The 19,390-nt window shown below is 40.2% G+C and overlaps 1 protein-coding gene across 1 annotated transcript in view; it reads left to right on the forward strand.

The window, feature by feature from the left end:
• Window positions 1-1,640: 1,640 nt before the first annotated feature.
• Window positions 1,641-19,390, forward strand: part of myo10 (myosin X) — a 263,426-nt gene continuing 245,676 nt past the window's right edge. The window contains exon 1 of the mRNA XM_064942709.1: window positions 1,641-2,077. Within this exon, the coding sequence (XP_064798781.1) occupies window positions 2,057-2,077 (21 nt within the window). The 5' untranslated portion in view covers window positions 1,641-2,056. The remainder of the gene's footprint in view (window positions 2,078-19,390) is intronic.

Raw genomic sequence — 19,390 nt, forward strand, 5'->3', positions numbered from 1 at the left:
ATGGTGTATCACTGCAGAATGCTGTGGTAGCCATGCTTGTAGTGTGCCTTGAATTCTAAATAAATCACAGACAATGTCACCAGCAAAGCACTCCCACACCATCACACCTCCTCCTCCATGCTTCACGGTGAAAACCACACATGCAGAGATCATCTGTTCACCTACTCTGTTTCTCAGCACTTGATGGTTTTTGCAACTGCACTTCCGAATTGACTGACCTTCATGTCTTAAAGTAATGATGGACTGTATTTTTTCTTAAATTATTTGAGCTGTTCTTGCCATAATATGGATTTGGTCTTTTACCCAATAGAGCTATCTTCTGTATACCACCCTTACCTTGTTACAACACAACTGATTGGCTCAAACGCATTAAGAAGGAAAGAAATTCCACAAATTAACTTTTAACAAAGCACACCTGTTAATTGAAATGCTATCCAGGTGACTACCTCATGAAGCTGGTTGAGAGAATGCCAACATTGTGCAAAGCTGTCATCAAGGCAAAGGGTGGCTACTTTGAAGAATCTAAATTAATATAAAATGTATTTTGACAGTGGTTGGTTACTACATGATTCCATATGTGTTATTTCATAGTTTTAAAGTCTTCACTATTATTTTACAATGTATAAAATAGTACAAATTAAAAAAAACTTAGAATGAGTAGGCGTGTCCAAACTTTTGACTGGTACTGTATATCTGAAAATCCCAGCTCATTGGCTATCTACCTAGCTATGTTTCAAACCGATAGGTGGTCATTGGACCAAGACACTGTCAATCAAGTGAACACTGCTCATCTCATTGGTGCGTAATGATGGCTTATTTCCATGGGCTAATTGACATGTTCTGTAGACTAAATGTAATGTAGAATGATGAAACATGTTTGGTTGCCTTCTACAGTGTCTAAGGTTTGCACAGAAACCGAACTTGACCGGGTTAAGATTGTGAGATTTCTGGCTGAGGATAGCTGAACGACACCAGAGTTATTAGCCTCTCACTTTGCCAGAAGAAATGCAATTCTAATCATATATAAAGCATTCCTTTAAAAGGTGATTTTTTGACATCTGAAATCCGGAAATGGCTCCTTGATATAAACTGAGTGGGACAGTGCAGGAACTCATCATTGGCAGATGTCAATGGACTGTCCAATGGCAGGCATCAATGGGCGTTTCCTGATATCAAGGAAAGCCAATATCAAGAAACGCCCCAAATTGTGGTCTGCAATTACACTATATTGCAATGTCCTACTGGGCAGACTTCAATTCAATGTCTTTTCCATGTTGATTCAACATAATGTAATTGAAAAGACGTGGAAACAATGGTCACTCAACCAGTGTGTACCCAGTGGGATAGGCCTATGTCAGTTTCAGTTTCATAAAATAATTGTGAGCTGCACACTCCATTATTTGATTACACGCGATGGAATCCATGTTCATATGCCTATTGCCTACTTATAAAACTCAATTGACATAGGCTGTTACTTTTTCACACTGTTTTATTTCACACTATTTGAACATCTCCGCAGCGGCAGTCCGCAGTCAGGTTTCAAACTTTAGGCTCCTTTGGACGGCAGGCGGGGTTAGAGAGGCAATCCTGGGGTGAGATTTACTTTACCATTCAAACCAGTGCTGGGTGGAGCTACAGTATCTACGGATGGAGTCACTCCAAACTTGGCTCGCCAGTCGCCTCAAATACTTTACTTCAGCAAGTTGGACTATTTACCAATGTGAATGTTCGGCAGACAAAGTGTCCAGGTGCACAGCATTTGATCTCCCTCCATACTGAGTTTTATCGCGCAGCAAGTCCCGTTTTTCGCCAATATCGGAAGACTGATTTTTATTTTATTTGAAATAACGAATGCTGATTTTGCTGGAAATGTAATCTATGAAACAAAGGCAGAAGTTGCAGAAGACTTGATTCCCTTTTCCCTGTCCCGAGAACTATTGGAAGAGATGTATTTCTGATCGTGGACTAAAGAAGATGCCTTTGCCCTGTACATCAAAACACATGTTTTGCCTGCGCGATTAGCATACAGAGATCCTTGTGGATTAATTTAAGGACGATGGATAATTTTTTCACCGAGGTAAGTTGGCTATTAAAACTTTGTTGTACTAAAAACGCATCATTGAGTTACAAGTTGGTTATAACAAGTCTGTAGTAAGAATTATATTTCAAGAAAGTGATGGGAAACAACTTTCATTCTTTTTTGGGGGAGCTGAAAATTGATGCCATGTAACCTATGGGTAAAATACTTGTACTTATGCGCTCTAAGGAATACGAATGAATAGCAAATGTTCTTATTTCTGTAACATCGTTCCTTATAATGCAACAATGAGAGAGAGAGTTCATCAGACAGTGGTCGTAACGCTAGCTCGTAGATTTAGGCTGTGTGTCAAATGCTTCTGGATAAAACAGGGTTTGGACCTTTTCCAAGTAGAACTCTGGCATTTCCGTACCTTCGCTTTTTCACGTTTCCTCCTAGAAGATATCCTGCGAAAGCTAATAATAGAAGCAATAGAATATGGATTCAACCTACACCACTTGAGTAAAGGGAAACTGTAATTAGCCGATTATTGACACTTGTTGATTTGACAATAGGCATGCATATGTATAGCCTATAGAAAACCCAAACACTATGATCCTCATTAATATGCCTACTACTGGCTTGTTATTACAGTTGAATAATGTTCGTTAAAGAACTGATAATGCTTTATACCTTTCAATATTTTAAATACTGTTATCACACATAGCATATTAGCTAAATGCTTTATATTTATGCTCTTCATAAAAACCCGAGATATTAAATGGTATAAAACACAAAATTCTTGTAAGGTTAACCTGCATACAAAATCATCCACTGTTAAATCAACACTGATGGTGTTTAATTCAACACTGGTCCAGTGTCTACACAACACGCGTGGCAATAGGCCTAGCTGATTATTGAGATGATTAGCAATGCATCTACAATATGTGTGTGAAAAAAAACGGTGTCTTGAGTATCATTTGAAATGTTGAGACAAGAAGAAGGGGAGTGGTGTGTTGCAATTTACTGTTCGCTTTCTCGGTGTGGAAACGTTATTTGGAACCTGAAAGACTTATGAAAAACAAGTTTTGATTTATTTCATACCATTTACAAGTTTTGCCAATTTGTTCATTGCGTTTTGTTTGTGCGCAATCAGCATGTGTCTTGTTTCTCTGTCCTAATGTTGACGGAGCATGCGCAACTGAGCACACATAGAAGTAGGCTAACTAGCCTGCTGCCGCAAATGTAGGAAAGTAGCCATTTGGGGATGTCTGATTTTTGTAAATTATTCAGACCCCTTGACCTTTTAAAAAATGTTACATTACAGCCTTATTCTGAAACGGATAAAAAAAAAAAACAATTTCCTCAGCAATCTACACACAATACCCCATAATGACAATGCAAAAACAGGTTTTTAGAAATGTTTGCGAATGTATTAAAAACAAAAAACAGATACCTTATTTACGAAAGCATTCAGACCATTTGCTATGAGACTCGAAATTGAGCTCAGGTGCATCCTGTTTCCATTGATCATCCTTGAGATTTTTCGACAACTTCATTGGAGTCCACCTGTGGTAAATTAAATTAATTGGACATGATTTGCAAAGGCATATACTTGTCTATATAAGGTCTCACAGTTGTCAGAGCAAAAACCAAGCCAAGAGGTCAAAGGTAATTGTCTGTAGAGCTCTGAGACAGAATCCTGTCGGGGCACAGATCTGGGGAAGGGTACCAAAAAATGTTGGCAGCATTGAAGGTTCCCAAAAACACAGTGACCTACATCATTATTAAACGGAAGAAGTTTGGAACCACCGAGACTCTTCCTAGAGCTGGCCGCTAGGCCAAACTGAGCAATCGGGGGAGAAGGTCCTTGATCAAGGAGGTGACCAAGAACCCGATGGTCACTCTGACAGAGCTCTAGAGTTCCTCGATGGAGATCAGAGAACCTTCCAGAAGGACAACCATCTCTGCAGCACTCCACCAATCAGGCCTAAATGGTACAGTGGCCAGACGGAAGCCACTCCTCAGTAAAAGGCACATGACAGCCCGATATGAGTTTGCCAAAAGGCACATGAAGACTCAGATCATGAGAAACAATATTCTCTGGTCTGATGAAACCAAGATCAAACTCTTTGACCTGAATGCCAAGCGTCACGTTCTGGAGGAAACCTGGCACCATCCCTATGGTGAAGCATGGTGGTGGCAGCATCAGCTGTGTGGATGTTTTTCTGAGGCAGGGACTGGGAGACTAGTCAGGATTGAGGCAAAGATGAACGGAGCAAAGTACAGAGAGATCCTTGATGATAACATGCATCCATGTTCAGTCTGGTGGCCTTCAACAAGTGAGATCCTAATTGAATATGTTATAATTCAAATTAAGTTAAATTAAGTATTTGAAGAGGCATTATTTTGAGGGCCTAGTTTTACACAAATACAGTGGCCTGAAACTCATGGTTTTCAGGCCTGCGAGTCACATATGATGGCTTGCAAAGGAATGTGTAATTCCTATTGGAATCCAGCCAGAGTGGGGATATCCAACATTTTTATTCACCCACAGCCTACATTTAGATTGACTGCCAGGTTGAAAAGGATAAGATATGAGACTACCTAAACCATCTAACCTGGAAAAAAATATTTCCAAGTAACGGATTGAATTAGGCTTGGAAAAACGTACGTTATTTATATTTGATTAGCATATAATTAATTGATCAATCAATGTACATGCAAAAACATAGATATTGAAACAAACAATTCTAAAGAACATCCTGCAATAGAACATGCTGGGAAATATGATAATGATGGTGTGGTTGTGGTTTAACACTGGTTGTTAATAGCAAAACTGTTGTTCTTTTTGACGAATGAGTGTTAATTTAACACTTAAAGAGTTAATTTAATACCTGAATCAACACAAAAAAATGGGGAAGGGTACATTGAAAAATCAACACTAGGTAACACTGGCAAATTTGCTGTGTGAGTCAGGGAAATACGGTGTCGAAACCACAGTGTACATACAATTTTGGTATTTATTAGGATCCCCATTAGCCGCTGCAAATGCATCATCTCCTCTTCCGGGGGTCCACAATGACAGTTGATTTGTGAAACCTGTATGATGAAAAGAACACCACTCCCTTTTGATGATGCAGGTATAAGCTCCACCTGGAAAAGTGTTGATGTTTGAGTCACACCTGAATATCACTTTGCCCCAAGCGGTTATTGCACCACCACAGACAGTTGGGAAAGTTGACTTCACCTATCTATCTCTCATTACGTATGATGTGTTTGTTTATTGGCGTGGGTGTGGCTGAATATAAAAATACAAAAAAATCAATTTCCCCCTCAGGTAGAAAAGGCATGATCATCACCATAACCAACCAAAGTAGATAAAGAAGTAGAAGCAACAGTTAGTTGATATCCTTGTTGCATGACCACAGACATTCTGAAAACAGTGAATATTTCTCATTGCCAGAAGCAGGCAGGCTGATATTTGAGACTACTCTGTGTGAGCCTGCCTGCTTCTGGCAATGAGAAATATTCACTGCCTTTATATCTCTCAGTTAATCTCTGCCTGAAACAAAGCCCCCAGTCTTTAAGGAAAAGGGCATTTGACAAGGAAACAAACTCGCTTCCAACCAGTAAAGGTAGTGCATAGAATGTAGATTAGCTTATTTTCCCCTGGTAGATACATATAGATATATTCTTTTTGGTCTTGATATTCAAAAGTCAAAACACTGGCTGGCTTCAAGGTTGAGTGTTCATTCGTTTAGTGGTGATTGACGGCACTCACCACTGGCCATTTTATTGTGCCATAGATTGGTAAGATAACATTCACAAGTAGGTTTTCCTGTAGACTCCAATAGTAGCCTGCAACCTTATCCAGTGGCCAGTCGGTCTTGACACAGCAGAGTCAGACGGTTCAATGTCTATCAGCACTGTCAGTTGAACGGGCTTGTGTTTGTTTGAACTGCTGTGTTGTGGGCGGACTTGCTTCAAGATAGCTTGGGCAGACTTCACTTTCACCTACAGTGCCTTCAGAAAATATTCCTACCCCTTGATTTATTCCACATTTTGTTGGGTTACAGCCTGAATTCAAAATGGAATACACACAATAACCCATAACGACAAAGCGAAACATGTTTTTAGAATTGTTAGCAAATGTATTGAAAATGAAATACAGAAATATACTGTAAATTGACCACCCAGGAACATTCAGTGTTTTCTTGCTGAGAAACCTTGGCCTTGTGTTTTAGCCTATTGTCCTGCTGAAAGGCCATCTCCCAGTGTCTGATTGAAAGCAGACTGAACCAGGCTTTCCTCTAGGATTTTGCCTGTGCTTAGCTCCATTCTGTTTGTTTTTTATCCTGAAAAACTCCCCAGTGATACAGCCACCACTACGCTTGAAAATATGGAGAGTGGTACTCAGTAATGTGTTCTATTGGATTTTCCCCAAACGGCACTTTAATTCAGGGCAAAAGGTTTATTGCTTTACCACATTTTTTGCAGCATTACTTTAGTGCCTTGTTGCAAACAGGATGCATGTTTTGGAATACTTTATTCTGTACAGGCGTCCTTTTTTTCACTGTGTCAATTATGTTAGTATTATGGAGTAATAACTACAGGGTTGATCCATCCTCAGTTTCCTCCTATCACAGCCATTAAACGCTGTAACTGTTTTGAAGTCACCATTGGCCTTGTGGTGAAATCCTTGAGCGGTTTTCTTCCTCTCTGGCAACTGAGTTAGAAAGGACGCTCATATCTTTGTAGTGACTGGGTGTATTGATATGCCATCCAAAGTGTATTTCATATTTTCACCATGCTCAAAGGGATATTCAATATCTGCTTTTCTTCTTCTTCTTTGTGTTTGAAATGTTCTGCTTGACTGAGGGACCTTACAGATAATTGTATGTGTGGGGTACAGCGATGAGGTAGTCATTCAAAAATCTTAAACGCTATTATTGCACACAGAGTCCATGCAACATATTATGTGACTTGTTAAGCATATTTTTACTCCTGAACTTAGGCTTGCCATAACAAAGGGGTTGAATACTTTTTGACTCAAGACATTTAAACTTGACATTTTTAATAAATGTGTAAAAATGTCCAAAAAACAATTTCACTTTGACATTATGGGGTAGTATATGTAGGCCAGTGACACATAAACATGAATCCATTTTAAATTCAGGCTGTAACAAAACAAAACAAAAATTAAAGGGACCTTTTGAATGTATCAGGTCCAATGTGTCACTAATAACACTGGCACATTACTGGTAGAAGTTTCCCCTAATAACACTGGCACATTACTGGTAGAAGTTTCCCCTAATAACACTGGCACATTACTGGTAGAAGTTTCCCCTAATAACACTGGCACATTACTGGTAGAAGTTTCCCCTAATAACACTGGCACATTACTGGTAGAACTTTCCCCTAATAACACTGGCACATTACTGGTAAAAGTTTCCCCTAATAACACTGGCACATTACTGGTAGAAGTTTCCCCTAATAACACTGGCACATTACTGGTAGAAGTTTCCCCTAATAACACTGGCACATTACTGGTAGAAGTTTCCCTAATAACACTGGCACATTACTGGTAGAAGTTTCCCCTAATAACACTGGCACATTACTGGTAGAAGTTTCCCCTAATAACACTGGCACATTACTGGTAGAAGTTTCCCCTAATAACACTGGCACATTACTGGTAGAAGTTTCCCCTAATAACACTGGCACATTACTGGTAGAAGTTTCCCCTAATAACACTGGCACATTACTGGTAGAAGTTTCCCCTAATAACACTGGCACATTACTGGTAGAAGTTTCCCCTAATAACACTGGCACATTACTGGTAGAAGTTTCCCCTAATAACACTGGCACGTTACTGGTAGAAGTTTCCCCTAGTGCAGCTACGGGTCAAGTAGGCTTATTTCCCCTATGCAAATCTTCAACTGAAGAATGAAAACTGTTAGAAAGTTAAACTAAATCCAGCACAGCACTGAGGGACAACTTTATTCTACACTTGTGGCAGGTCTGTGGGACTGAGTGCTGACATTGACAATGGACATTTGAATCATGGAAGCATTTTTTGATAGATACAGCATGTCTCAACATTTGAAACCCATAAGATATTTAAGACCGTGTCAACTCACTTCACTAAAGAGCGTTTCATTCAACTATTTTGCGAGGGTTCTTCTTGTACAGTTGCTGATAAAACGATCATCAGTGATCAATTATAAAAATTCTCAAACACCGGATCTACTCTTTCAATGTCACAACTTATTGAGGACACTGTGAACTAACTGTTTCATGAGCAAAATATGTTGAGCCTCTGTGAATACAACCTCATGAAATCATTCTAGAACACCGCTGCTTTGCAGGCTACTCCCATAGCCCGCAACTGTCTGCATTTCTCATTCAGGGCATAAAATATAATAGCCTAATCATGATGTTAATGGTGTTACCACAACAAACACAGTCTATATACCCACATTATACTGAAACGCTCTCATGATGAATTCAAAGCAGCAGTGCTGTGTTAGATGTTGAAGTTTCTTTCTCTCTTTCTTCCGGCTTCTTCAAGGGTTGAAACGTGACACCTGTGAAACGGCTAGATGGAATTTAAAGATCTTGCAGATTTAGAATCTTGTGCTCAGCTGCGTTCTTTGTCTTCTACCTTAATGCGGTTACCGCGGCTACCGTGTACTCCTGCTCTTATTGAACATCGTCTGAAGCTTCATTATGTGGACAATTGTTGAGATTACTTACAAGTTAATAAACTGGACACAAGACTAACAGCCATAAAAGTGAATATTTGGGAAAACTTAACTTGACGGGTACATACTTATGTACTTCATAACACAGTTATAAACATACCTACCAGCATTCATAAACTGCAAGGCAACAATGGCAAAACATACAAACATATCAACTTGGTGGTTGCTGGCACAAGTCGACATAAGCATGTATGAAACTGCTAATGAGTATGGTATGTATGGGTTATTAATGTGTTATGAAGTAGGCACCCTTCAAGTAAAGGTTTGAACGTCAGGACATGAGATTTGTTGGAGCATGTACAGTTGAAGTCGGAAGTTTACATACACCTTAGCCAAATGCATTTAAACACAGTTTTACACAATTCCTGACATTTAAATCCTAGTACAAATTCCCTGTCTTAGGTCAGTTAGGATCACCACTTTATTTTAAGGACATGAAATTTCAGAATAATAGTAGAGAGAATTATTTATTTCAGCTTTTATTTCTTTCATCACATTCCCAGTGGTTCAGAAGTTTACATACACTTAATTTGTATTTGGTAGCATTGCTTTTAAATTGTTTAATTTGGGTAAAATGTTTTAGGTAGCCTTCCACAAGCTTCACAGAATAAGTTGGGTGAATTTTGGCCCATTCCCATTCCTCCTGACAGAGCTGGTGTAACTGAGTCAGGATTGTAGGCCTCCTTGCTCGCACACGCTTTTTCAATTCTGCCCACAAATGTACTATAGGATTGGGGTCAGGGCTTTGTGATGGCCACTCCAATACCTTGACTTTGATGTCCTTAAGCCATTTTGCCACAACTTTACAAGTATGCTTGGGGTCATTGTCCATTTGGAAGACCTATTTGCGACCAAGCTTTAACTTCCTGACTGATGTCTTGAGATTTTGCTTCAATATATCCACATCATTTTCCTCCTCATCATGCCATCTATTTTGTGGAGTGCACCAGTCCCTCCTGCAGCATAGCACCCCCACAACATGATGCTGCCAACCCCGTGCTTCATGGTTGGGATGGTGTTCTTCGGCTCGCCTTATCCTTGCCTCCCCTTTTTCCTACAAACATAACGATGGTCATTATGGTCAAACAGTTCTATTTTTCTTTCATGAGACCAGAGGACATTTCTCCAAAAAGTACAATCTTTGTCCCCATGTGCAGTTGCAAACTGTAGTCTGGCATTTTTATGGCAGTTTTGAAGTAGTAGCTTCTTCCTTGCTGAGCGGCCTTTCAGGTTATGTTGATATAGGACTTGTTTTACTGTGGATATATATATCATTTTGTACCTGTTTCCTCCAGCATTTTCACAAGGTCCTTTGCTGTTGTTATGGGATGGATTTGCACTTTTCGCACCAAAGTACGTTCATCTCTAGGAGACAGAACGCGTCTCCTTCCTGAGCGATAGCTGCGTGGTCCCATGGTGTTATACTTGCATACTATTGTTTGTACAGATGAACGTGGTACCTTCAGTCATTTGGAAATTGCTCCCAAGGATGAACCAGACTTGTGGAGGTCTACAATTGTATTTCTGAGGTGTTGGCTGATTTCTTTTTATTTTCCCATGATGTCAAGCAAAGAGGCACTGCATTTGAAGGTAGGCCTTGAAATACATCCACAGGTACACCTCCAATTGACTCGAATTATGCCAATTAGCCTATCAGAAGCTTCTAAAGCCATGACATCATTTTATGAAGCATTTGACAAATTACATTTGATTTAGAAGTCCTGACATTCAAAACTTTACTTGAAGGGTGCCTACTTAAGGACTTCATAAAACAGTCATAACCCATACATAGGAACCTCAGTTTCTGTGACATTTCTAAAAGCCAAATACCAGTTTCATGAAGTTGGCCCCTCGACAATTTGTAACACCTGAAACATAAACAAGAGTCTTGTCTTTGTCTTCATTTTAGTGCATGTGACCCGACCAAAGGAAATCAGGAGAAATCTGTGAGCCAGCCAGTCAGTCAAGTTTCTCCTGAAGAATGGCTGCTGGATCATTTAACACTTTTTCACACCACTCTTGAAATAACACCTACTCAAGGAAGCAGATATTTTGGGTCGAAGCCAGAACAGTCTGCAATGTATCTCAAAGCGTTTTCTCCACCCTGAACCGACAGAGTAAGGTCACAGAGCAACTGTGACGGAGACAAATGAAACGTGATCCCACCCTGCATCTCCTACGTACTGATTGAACCGACTGTTTACATACCCGTGGGCTTGATATACTTTTGGCCAAAATCTGCTCCCTTTTGGAGATGGCCCCCAAACATCCGAAATACAAAAATAAGTGTCCACAAAATTCCTGAGTCTTTTGACTTTTCGATTTTCTAGGTTAATCCCTGCTTCAAACATCACGATACAGCTCAGTATGTAGATCTCTATAGCACCTAGACAGGGCATGACTTCACCTCGCTGCTAACTGTAAGGATATACTCACTGAGCTACAGTGTGTTTCTGTTTCCCATGTCAAGGTGTAAATTAGTGTGGAATATAAACCACTTTTACCCATACTCTTCAGTGCGAATGGATGAGCTTGAGAAAAACAATCTGGGTTGTGTTCATTTGGGCAGGCAACAGAAAACATAGAAAACTTTTTCAAATGTAAAACAAAAATGTGTGTTTTTTTTTGATTGCTGGTAACATTCCGTATGAAACATCTTACCTCTACTGTCCTCCTGCTTGAGTCAATATGTGCATCTGTATACAGGCCATGGTTGTGTTCCATCACTTCATAACACTTTTGTTTCCTTTTCACCTCTTTGCATGTTTTTGGTTCACACATTTTTTTTTTAGGTTTTTGCAATCAGTGGTGCAGCTTTTTTTGATTTTATCTTTATTTAACTAGGCAAGTCAGTTAAGAACAAATTCTTATTTTCAATGACGGCCTAGGCCTAGTGGGTTAACTGCCTGTTCAGGGGCAGAAAGACAAGTTTGTACCTTGTCAGCTCGGGGTTTGAACTTGCAACCTGGTTACTGGTTCTGGTTACTAGTTCTGGTTACTAGTCCAACGCTCTAACCACTAGGCTACCATGCCGCCCTATGATATCAGCATTGCTTCTTGTATGAAAATACAGTTCTGCAGTCCGTTGTCTTTAGTACAGAATGCTGAGGATACCCACTGGGCACCAACTTCAATTCAACATCTATCCCATGTTGGTTCACTGTAATTTCAATGAAATTACATGGAAGCAATCTTGATTCAACCAGTGGGTTGTCACTCAGTAATCTTTTTTGATGTAATATCCCATTGGGAAAAAATGTAAAGCGTTTGAGCATAAAATACATACGCAATATATCAAAATCACCAGGAAGAATATAAACAATGGCTTCCTGACACTAATGGCTCCTGTTGGATCGGTGTTCCAGACAGTCTAGCTGGTCAATTAAAAAACAGCACAAAAGTATCTCAAACTTACCGTGTTTCATTTATGTGCAGTGACAAGCTGTCTCCTATATGCGGTAAGAGATACTGAACAAAGAAAAGCCTGATGCATTTTAACCTTGCCTTTTTTTGCCAACTGCTTTTATCGTTCATCGTTTCTGAGCAGATATGAGGTGTGATTAAAGTACTTGTGAACGGTCAAATTGGTTTCTAGGTTACACCTAGTTTTATCTATCAACTGCCCTTCTTACTTTTTCTATCGAGAGATAAACTCACAACGTGAGATCATGTGTGAGTTGGAAGATGGATTCACGATGGATAAAAGCCTGTTTGTCTGTTTGGATATTTATTTGTTGTTATCTCCTATCTATTATCAACCCTGTTTCGATGGAGGTGCTACTGGACTTTTCCACTCAGAGCCCTACTCAACTGCTTAATGATTCAGCAGTTCTTTTTTTTATACACGCTGTTGGGAAAGTGTTTAATGTTAAGCATTCAAGGCTTAAAGGGATACTTCGGGATTTTTGCAACGAAGTCCTTTATCTACTTCCCCAGAGTCAGATGAACTCATGGATACCATTTGTATGTTCAGATTGTGAGAGAGTATGGCAGTAGGAAAGATAGAGGTTGTGTCAAAAGGCATTAGGCCGGATTTGAAACTATGCCAATACTGCAGATGTGTGCCAGAGGCTGCCGCATTACAGCCAAACCAGCCAGGCCACATGATCCTTGTTCTTTTTCAGTTCTATTTGCTGTGTGAGCTCCCCTATCAATGCCATACATTGTGGTTTGAATGTCTTTGTAAGTTCAAGGCAATTAAGAATGTATTCACTCTTTCCAAAAGGAAACGGCTTCTGTTCCTAGGTTTTAATTTGCCATTTCTAATAAATGCCAAAATAGGTTCCAACTCATATCCAAAATGTCCAGATCTTCCAATAAAACTACTTGAGAGATTTCTTTATTATCACACATTTATTACTCACAGTGCTAACATTAGCCACAACAAATTGGAATTTGTGTAATGTACAAGAATGGGTTGTAAAGAAATTAAATTGTGTAATACACATGAAATGTGAAGAAAATGGTGTAATGCTGTTTTGTGTGCCTGTCACGAATTTCAAATAAGTAATTAGTGTCATTTCACAAAAAGCTGTAATAGTGTGTTTGGGTAGATAGGTACGTTAGGCTTTGAGGTTTCATGAAACTAAGGACATGAGGATCCAGTCAGACAATTAGTGTCATTTCACAAAAAGCTGTAATAGTGTGTTTGGGTAGATAGGTACGTTAGGCTTTGAGGTTTCATGAAACTAAGGACATGAGGATCCAGTCAGACAATTAGTGTCATTTCACAAAAAGCTGTAATCGTGTGTTTGGGTAGATAGGTACGTTAGGCTTTGAGGTTTCATGAAACTAAGGACATGAGGATCCAGTCAGACAATTAGTGTCATTTCACAAAAAGCTGTAATAGTGTGTTTGGGTAGATAGGTACATTAGGCTTTGAGGTTTCATGAAACTAAGAACATGAGGATCCAGTCAGACAATTAGTGTCATTTCACAAAAAGCTGTAATAGTGTGTTTGGGTAGATAGGTACGTTAGGCTTTGAGGTTTCATGAAACTAAGGACATGAGGATCCAGTCAGACAATTAGTGTCATTTCACAAAAAGCTGTAATAGTGTGTTTGGGTAGATAGGTACGTTAGGCTTTGAGGTTTCATGAAACTAAGGACATGAGGATCCGGTCAGACAATTAGTGTCATTTCACAAAAAGCTGTAATAGTGTGTTTGGGTAGATAGGTACGTTAGGCTTTGAGGTTTCATGAAACTAAGGACATGAGGATCCGGTCAGACAATTAGTGTCATTTCACAAAAAGCTGTAATAGTGTGTTTGGGTAGATAGGTACGTTAGGCTTTGAGGTTTCATGAAACTAAGGACATGAGGATCCGGTCAAACAATTAGTGTCATTTCACAAAAAGCTGTAATAGTGTGTTTGGGTAGATAGGTACGTTAGGCTTTGAGGTTTCATGAAACTAAGGACATGAGGATCCAGTCAGACAATTAGTGTCATTTCACAAAAAGCTGTAATCGTGTGTTTGGGTAGATAGGTACGTTAGGCTTTGAGGTTTCATGAAACTAAGGACATGGGGATCCAGTCAGACAATTAGTGTCATTTCACAAAAAGCTGTAATAGTGTGTTTGGGTAGATAGGTACGTTAGGCTTTGAGGTTTCACGAAACTAAGGACATGAGGATCCAGTCAGACAATTAGTGTCATTTCACAAAAAGCTGTAATAGTGTGTTTGGGTAGATAGGTACGTTAGGCTTTGAGGTTTCATGAAACTAAGGACATGAGGATCCAGTCAGACAATTAGTGTCATTTCACAAAAAGCTGTAATAGTGTGTTTGGGTAGATAGGTACGTTAGGCTTTGAGGTTTCATGAAACTAAGGACATGAGGATCCAGTCAGACAATTAGTGTCATTTCACAAAAAGCTGTAATCGTGTGTTTGGGTAGATAGGTACGTTAGGCTTTGAGGTTTCATGAAACTAAGGACATGAGGATCCGGTCAGACAATTAGTGTCATTTCACAAAAAGCTGTAATAGTGTGTTTGGGTAGATAGGTACGTTAGGCTTTGAGGTTTCATGAAACTTAAGGACATGAGGATCCGGTAAACAATCTTCAGAGTTTGTTTATACGTCGGCACCCGAGTAATAAATACCTCACCGCTTCTTCCAACGTTATTAACTAGGAAATGGCATTCAGTGCCTTGAAACAGCTCCAAAACAGTCTATATAGTCATCAGATGACCAGGGTCATATTCACCAGAAGTGAAACGGAAGAAAACAGACAGAAATGGGGAGTGAATACCTGAACATGTCCATTGCAAAGTGTTTTGCTACGGTGTGCACTAAGGAATAACGACACAGATTTTAAACGCTGAGAGGGTTGGACTACCTCCCATTGTCTTCTTCTTCACATCGCTGACAAAACAAATAAACAGGTTCTCTATCTTTGTTGTTCAGTCCGTTTTTAGTTTGTCCAACCTAATGCCATAGCTCAATGTAAAAGATAACGGTGTCTTGAGTATAACAAGGGTGACTGTTGTTACCGTTAGAGGAAAGCCAGAAAGGGAAGCCGGTATTTACATTCGCCCCCTTCTCCTGCATTTGCCCTCCTCCGCTACAATTTTGCAAAACTCTGGATATCCGCACCGGGGGACCACAGCTGGCCAACACATGGCAACACTGGCCTCAGCTGCCAGCCTGTAATATACACATAGACACATACACACACACACACACACACACACACACACACACACACACACACACACACACACACACACACACACACACACACACACACACACACACACACACACACACACACACACACACACATACACACATACACACACACATGGAAAGTAGGTCAGGAAGTCTTTGAGTGTGGGGCCACCGGTTGCTTAGCGAAGGGGCAGAACGAACTCTGATGACTCGGTTGCGCACGATGCGTACAAGGCAAGCAGGTACGAGCTCCATTAAGGATGCAAAAAGACAATACAGACTCAAACTTGAATCAATGTTTGAGAATCATGTTCCCTGTAGTACCACATCAAGGTCAGCATGCCATACACAGTGGACCAAAGTCATAGTGTGAATTATGCTGTGACATTCAGGGGGTCTCTATTTTTTTCTGGACCTTCTATGTGATTTTTAGTGGGCCTGATAGTAAAGACATGTCTCGAACTGTACACATTTTGTATTACATTTTAATTGGGCAACAACACAGCCAGTCATGATGTTTTCATCTTATTGTCAAACAAATCACTTCACAAAGTAGGCTTCCTGCGGATGTTTGTCCACCCCAAATAATTCCAGCATCCAAACAGTGCACTATGCACTTGTGCCAGTTGATGAATGGAATGACACATCCGTTATAAAAAGTACAATGACATTCGGTGATTGATTGTAGAAAGAAAATTTGGGAAACCTGAGATACGGGACTGCCCTGAGATGACAGCCACATGAAAGTGCAGCCACATGGATTATAGGAGAATGGTTAAATGTGTATTCTTTCTTGACCCCAGGGGGGCTGGTAATTCTTGACCCCAGGGGGGGCCCCTGTAAATTCACACTCTGCAGTGCCTGAGGAAGTCCCGCAGCATCATCAAGGACCCCAGCCATGGACTGTTCACTCTCTTACTGTTGGGCAGACTGTATCAAAGCATGGGGACTCAGACCAACGGACTCAGAGACTGTTTCTATCTACAAGCCATCAGACTTCTGAACACTTGAACTGGACTAGTGAAGACAGCCTTGCACTGACTCTCCACACCTTAACACACATGCACTCATGCACAGTCACACACACATATACACACAAACACATATACATTCCTACTACACACACATCACAACTGCTGCTAGACTTGTATTTATTATTGCTAAATACTGCAGAATTGAAACACTTGCTCTAATCCCCATTCCCTGACACACGTGTAAATATTGTACTATAAAATGTTGAGTGACACGTTCTTTTAATTATATTCTACTGAGCCATCATACTTTTTATTCTTATCTTTTCTTATTTCTTATTGGCTTGCATTTCTTATTGGCTTGCAAGTAAAACATTTCATTGGATGGTCTTTGCTCGTGAACTCAGACAATACGCCTTGTACTTCTCAGTGAGGTCATCCGACATAAGTCTAACTTGAAGGCCCTCTCTGAGTCCTCTAATGAAATTGGTTGAGAGCAGAAGTTTTAAGTTATACAGTATATGCCATTTAGCAGACGCTTTTATACAGTAGTGTGTGAATACAGTTTTTTTGTATGGGTGGGCACAACGGTAATCAAATCCACAACCCTGGCTTTGTATTTTCCAAGCTGTAGCAACTGAGCTACACAGAATCATCACAACTTGAGCTTTCTTTCAGTGTTCATGTTAGCCCTGCTTTCATTGAAGTTTATTTTTATTCTGTTCTTTCCCCCCAAATTTGCCAGGGAATAAGAACAACATTGGCTTTTGTCTTTTCCCAGTTGCAATATGTGTTCCACGGCTGCCATGAAGTCTCTGGCTCAGGTGAATCATACTGTACTGTCCCTGCATGTAAAGCAAGTGCTGCTGATTCTGTTTGCTTGTAGCTCAGTTGGTAGAGCAGGGCACTTGTAACACCAGGTTAGTGGGTTTGATTCCCAAGGACCACCCAATTTATGCACTGAAGACTGTAAGTTGCTTTAGATAAAGGTTTTCTGCTGACTGGCATATATTATTGTTTTATATTATTGCTCAAATACAGAACTACAGTATATAGAAATGTGTTTTTACATTACACAAGGTTTTCAATGATACCTCCGGAGTAGTAGACTTGGGAAATGCTCATAAACCATTTTGATTATTGTTGTTGATGGAGATTTTGTGTGGCCAAATAATGTATTGAGACTGGATCAATGGGGATTCGTAAAGCATTTTAAGAAATGAACTATGGGCCTTTTTGTGTTGTGGAGAATTGGAAATGAGGTTGGAATAGGACGTGACTTCTACAAAAAACAAAAATATAAACACAAAAATATAAACACAACATGCAACAATTTCAACAATGTTACTGAGTTACAGTTCATATAAGGAAATCAGTCAATTTAAATAAATGAGTTAGGCCCTACTCTATGGATGACTAGGCATGGGCGCAGCCATAGGTGGACCTAGGAGGGCACAGGCCCACCCACAGACGATCCCGCAGGTCAAGAAGCCGGATGTGGAGTTCCTGGGCTGGCATGGTTACGCGTGGTCTGCGGTTGTGAGACTCGTTGGATGTACTGCCAAATTCTAGAAAACTACGTTGGAGGAGGCTCATCTGGCAACGGCTCTGGTGGACATTCCTGCAGTCCGAATGCCAGTTGCACGCTCCCTCAAAACTTGAGACAAATGTGGCATTGTGTTGTGTGACAAAACAAGGAAAACTGCACAGAGTGGCTTTTTATTGTCCCCCATCACAAAGTGCAGCTGTGTCATGATCATGCTGTTTAATCAGCTTCTTGATATGCCACAACTTTCAGGTAGATGGATTATCTTGGCAAAGGAGAAATGCTCACTAACAGGGATATAAACAAGTTTGTACACAACATTTGAGAGAATAAACGTTTTGTGCGTCTGGAACATTTCTGGGATCTTTTATTTCACTTTACATGTTGCGTTTATATTTTTGTTCAGGGCCCCCTTGGTTAATACACACACACCTTTGTATCCTGTCCAGACACACATGCACACCACTGCTCCTGACTCTGTTCCTCTATACCTGCCATTGGGTCACATACGGACACACACACACACACACACACACACACACACACACACACACACACACACACACACACACACACACACACACACACACACACACACACACACACACACACACACACACACTCACACACACACATATTGTCCAGACTACACATGCACGTGGCCACACTCACACACTCGAGGGCCTAGTCTCACTCAACACACCCTGGTTGACAAATATTGATAAACACTCAATCATTTTCGCGTTTCTGCAGATGCCGCATGAGGTGGCCCCCAAAATGCCTGACCAAAAATACAAGCAAAAACATACTCCCTTTTCTATGTAAACTGCATATATGACTCCGTGTGGAAACAAAGGAACTGGCACATCTGAGATTACAGCCTTGGCATTTGGAGTAGTTTTGTTCAAAATTAGTAATTGGTATGAGAGAAAACCAAAATGGCAGCTTGTCGATTAATATTCTCTCCGATGAGGAGGATGAAGGCGGTAACGCCATTCCCAAGTCCAAACAGGAAAGCGAAGTAGGATTTAATCTTCACTTCAAAGCCTTTGGGTTTTCAAAAGGTTGTTTTTTTTAAATATTTTTGTTTGAAATGTAGGTTCATCTTTCTTATGCACAGGATAAGCGTGTTTATGTTTTAGTTGGGGCAAGCAAGGCTCAGAACTTCTTTTTTTCTCTGTTATTTCATGTGGCTGTCTTGAAATGAGATTCCAAAAGCTTCTTCACCTCTTCGGTCTCCCTTGTGCTTTTTAGCGAAGTTACGTTATCCACACAATATTGTCCTGAGTGGCTCAGTTTGTAAGATCATGGTGCTACCAAGGTCGTGGGGTCCAATTCCAGCAGGGCTCACATACACATACTAAAACTGAATGCATTCACTGTAATGTGAATTGGATAAAAGAGCCTGCCAACTAGAATAATGCAG

Source organism: Oncorhynchus masou, chromosome 3 (assembly GCF_036934945.1).
Source record: "Oncorhynchus masou masou isolate Uvic2021 chromosome 3, UVic_Omas_1.1, whole genome shotgun sequence".
NCBI lineage: Eukaryota > Metazoa > Chordata > Actinopteri > Salmoniformes > Salmonidae > Oncorhynchus > Oncorhynchus masou.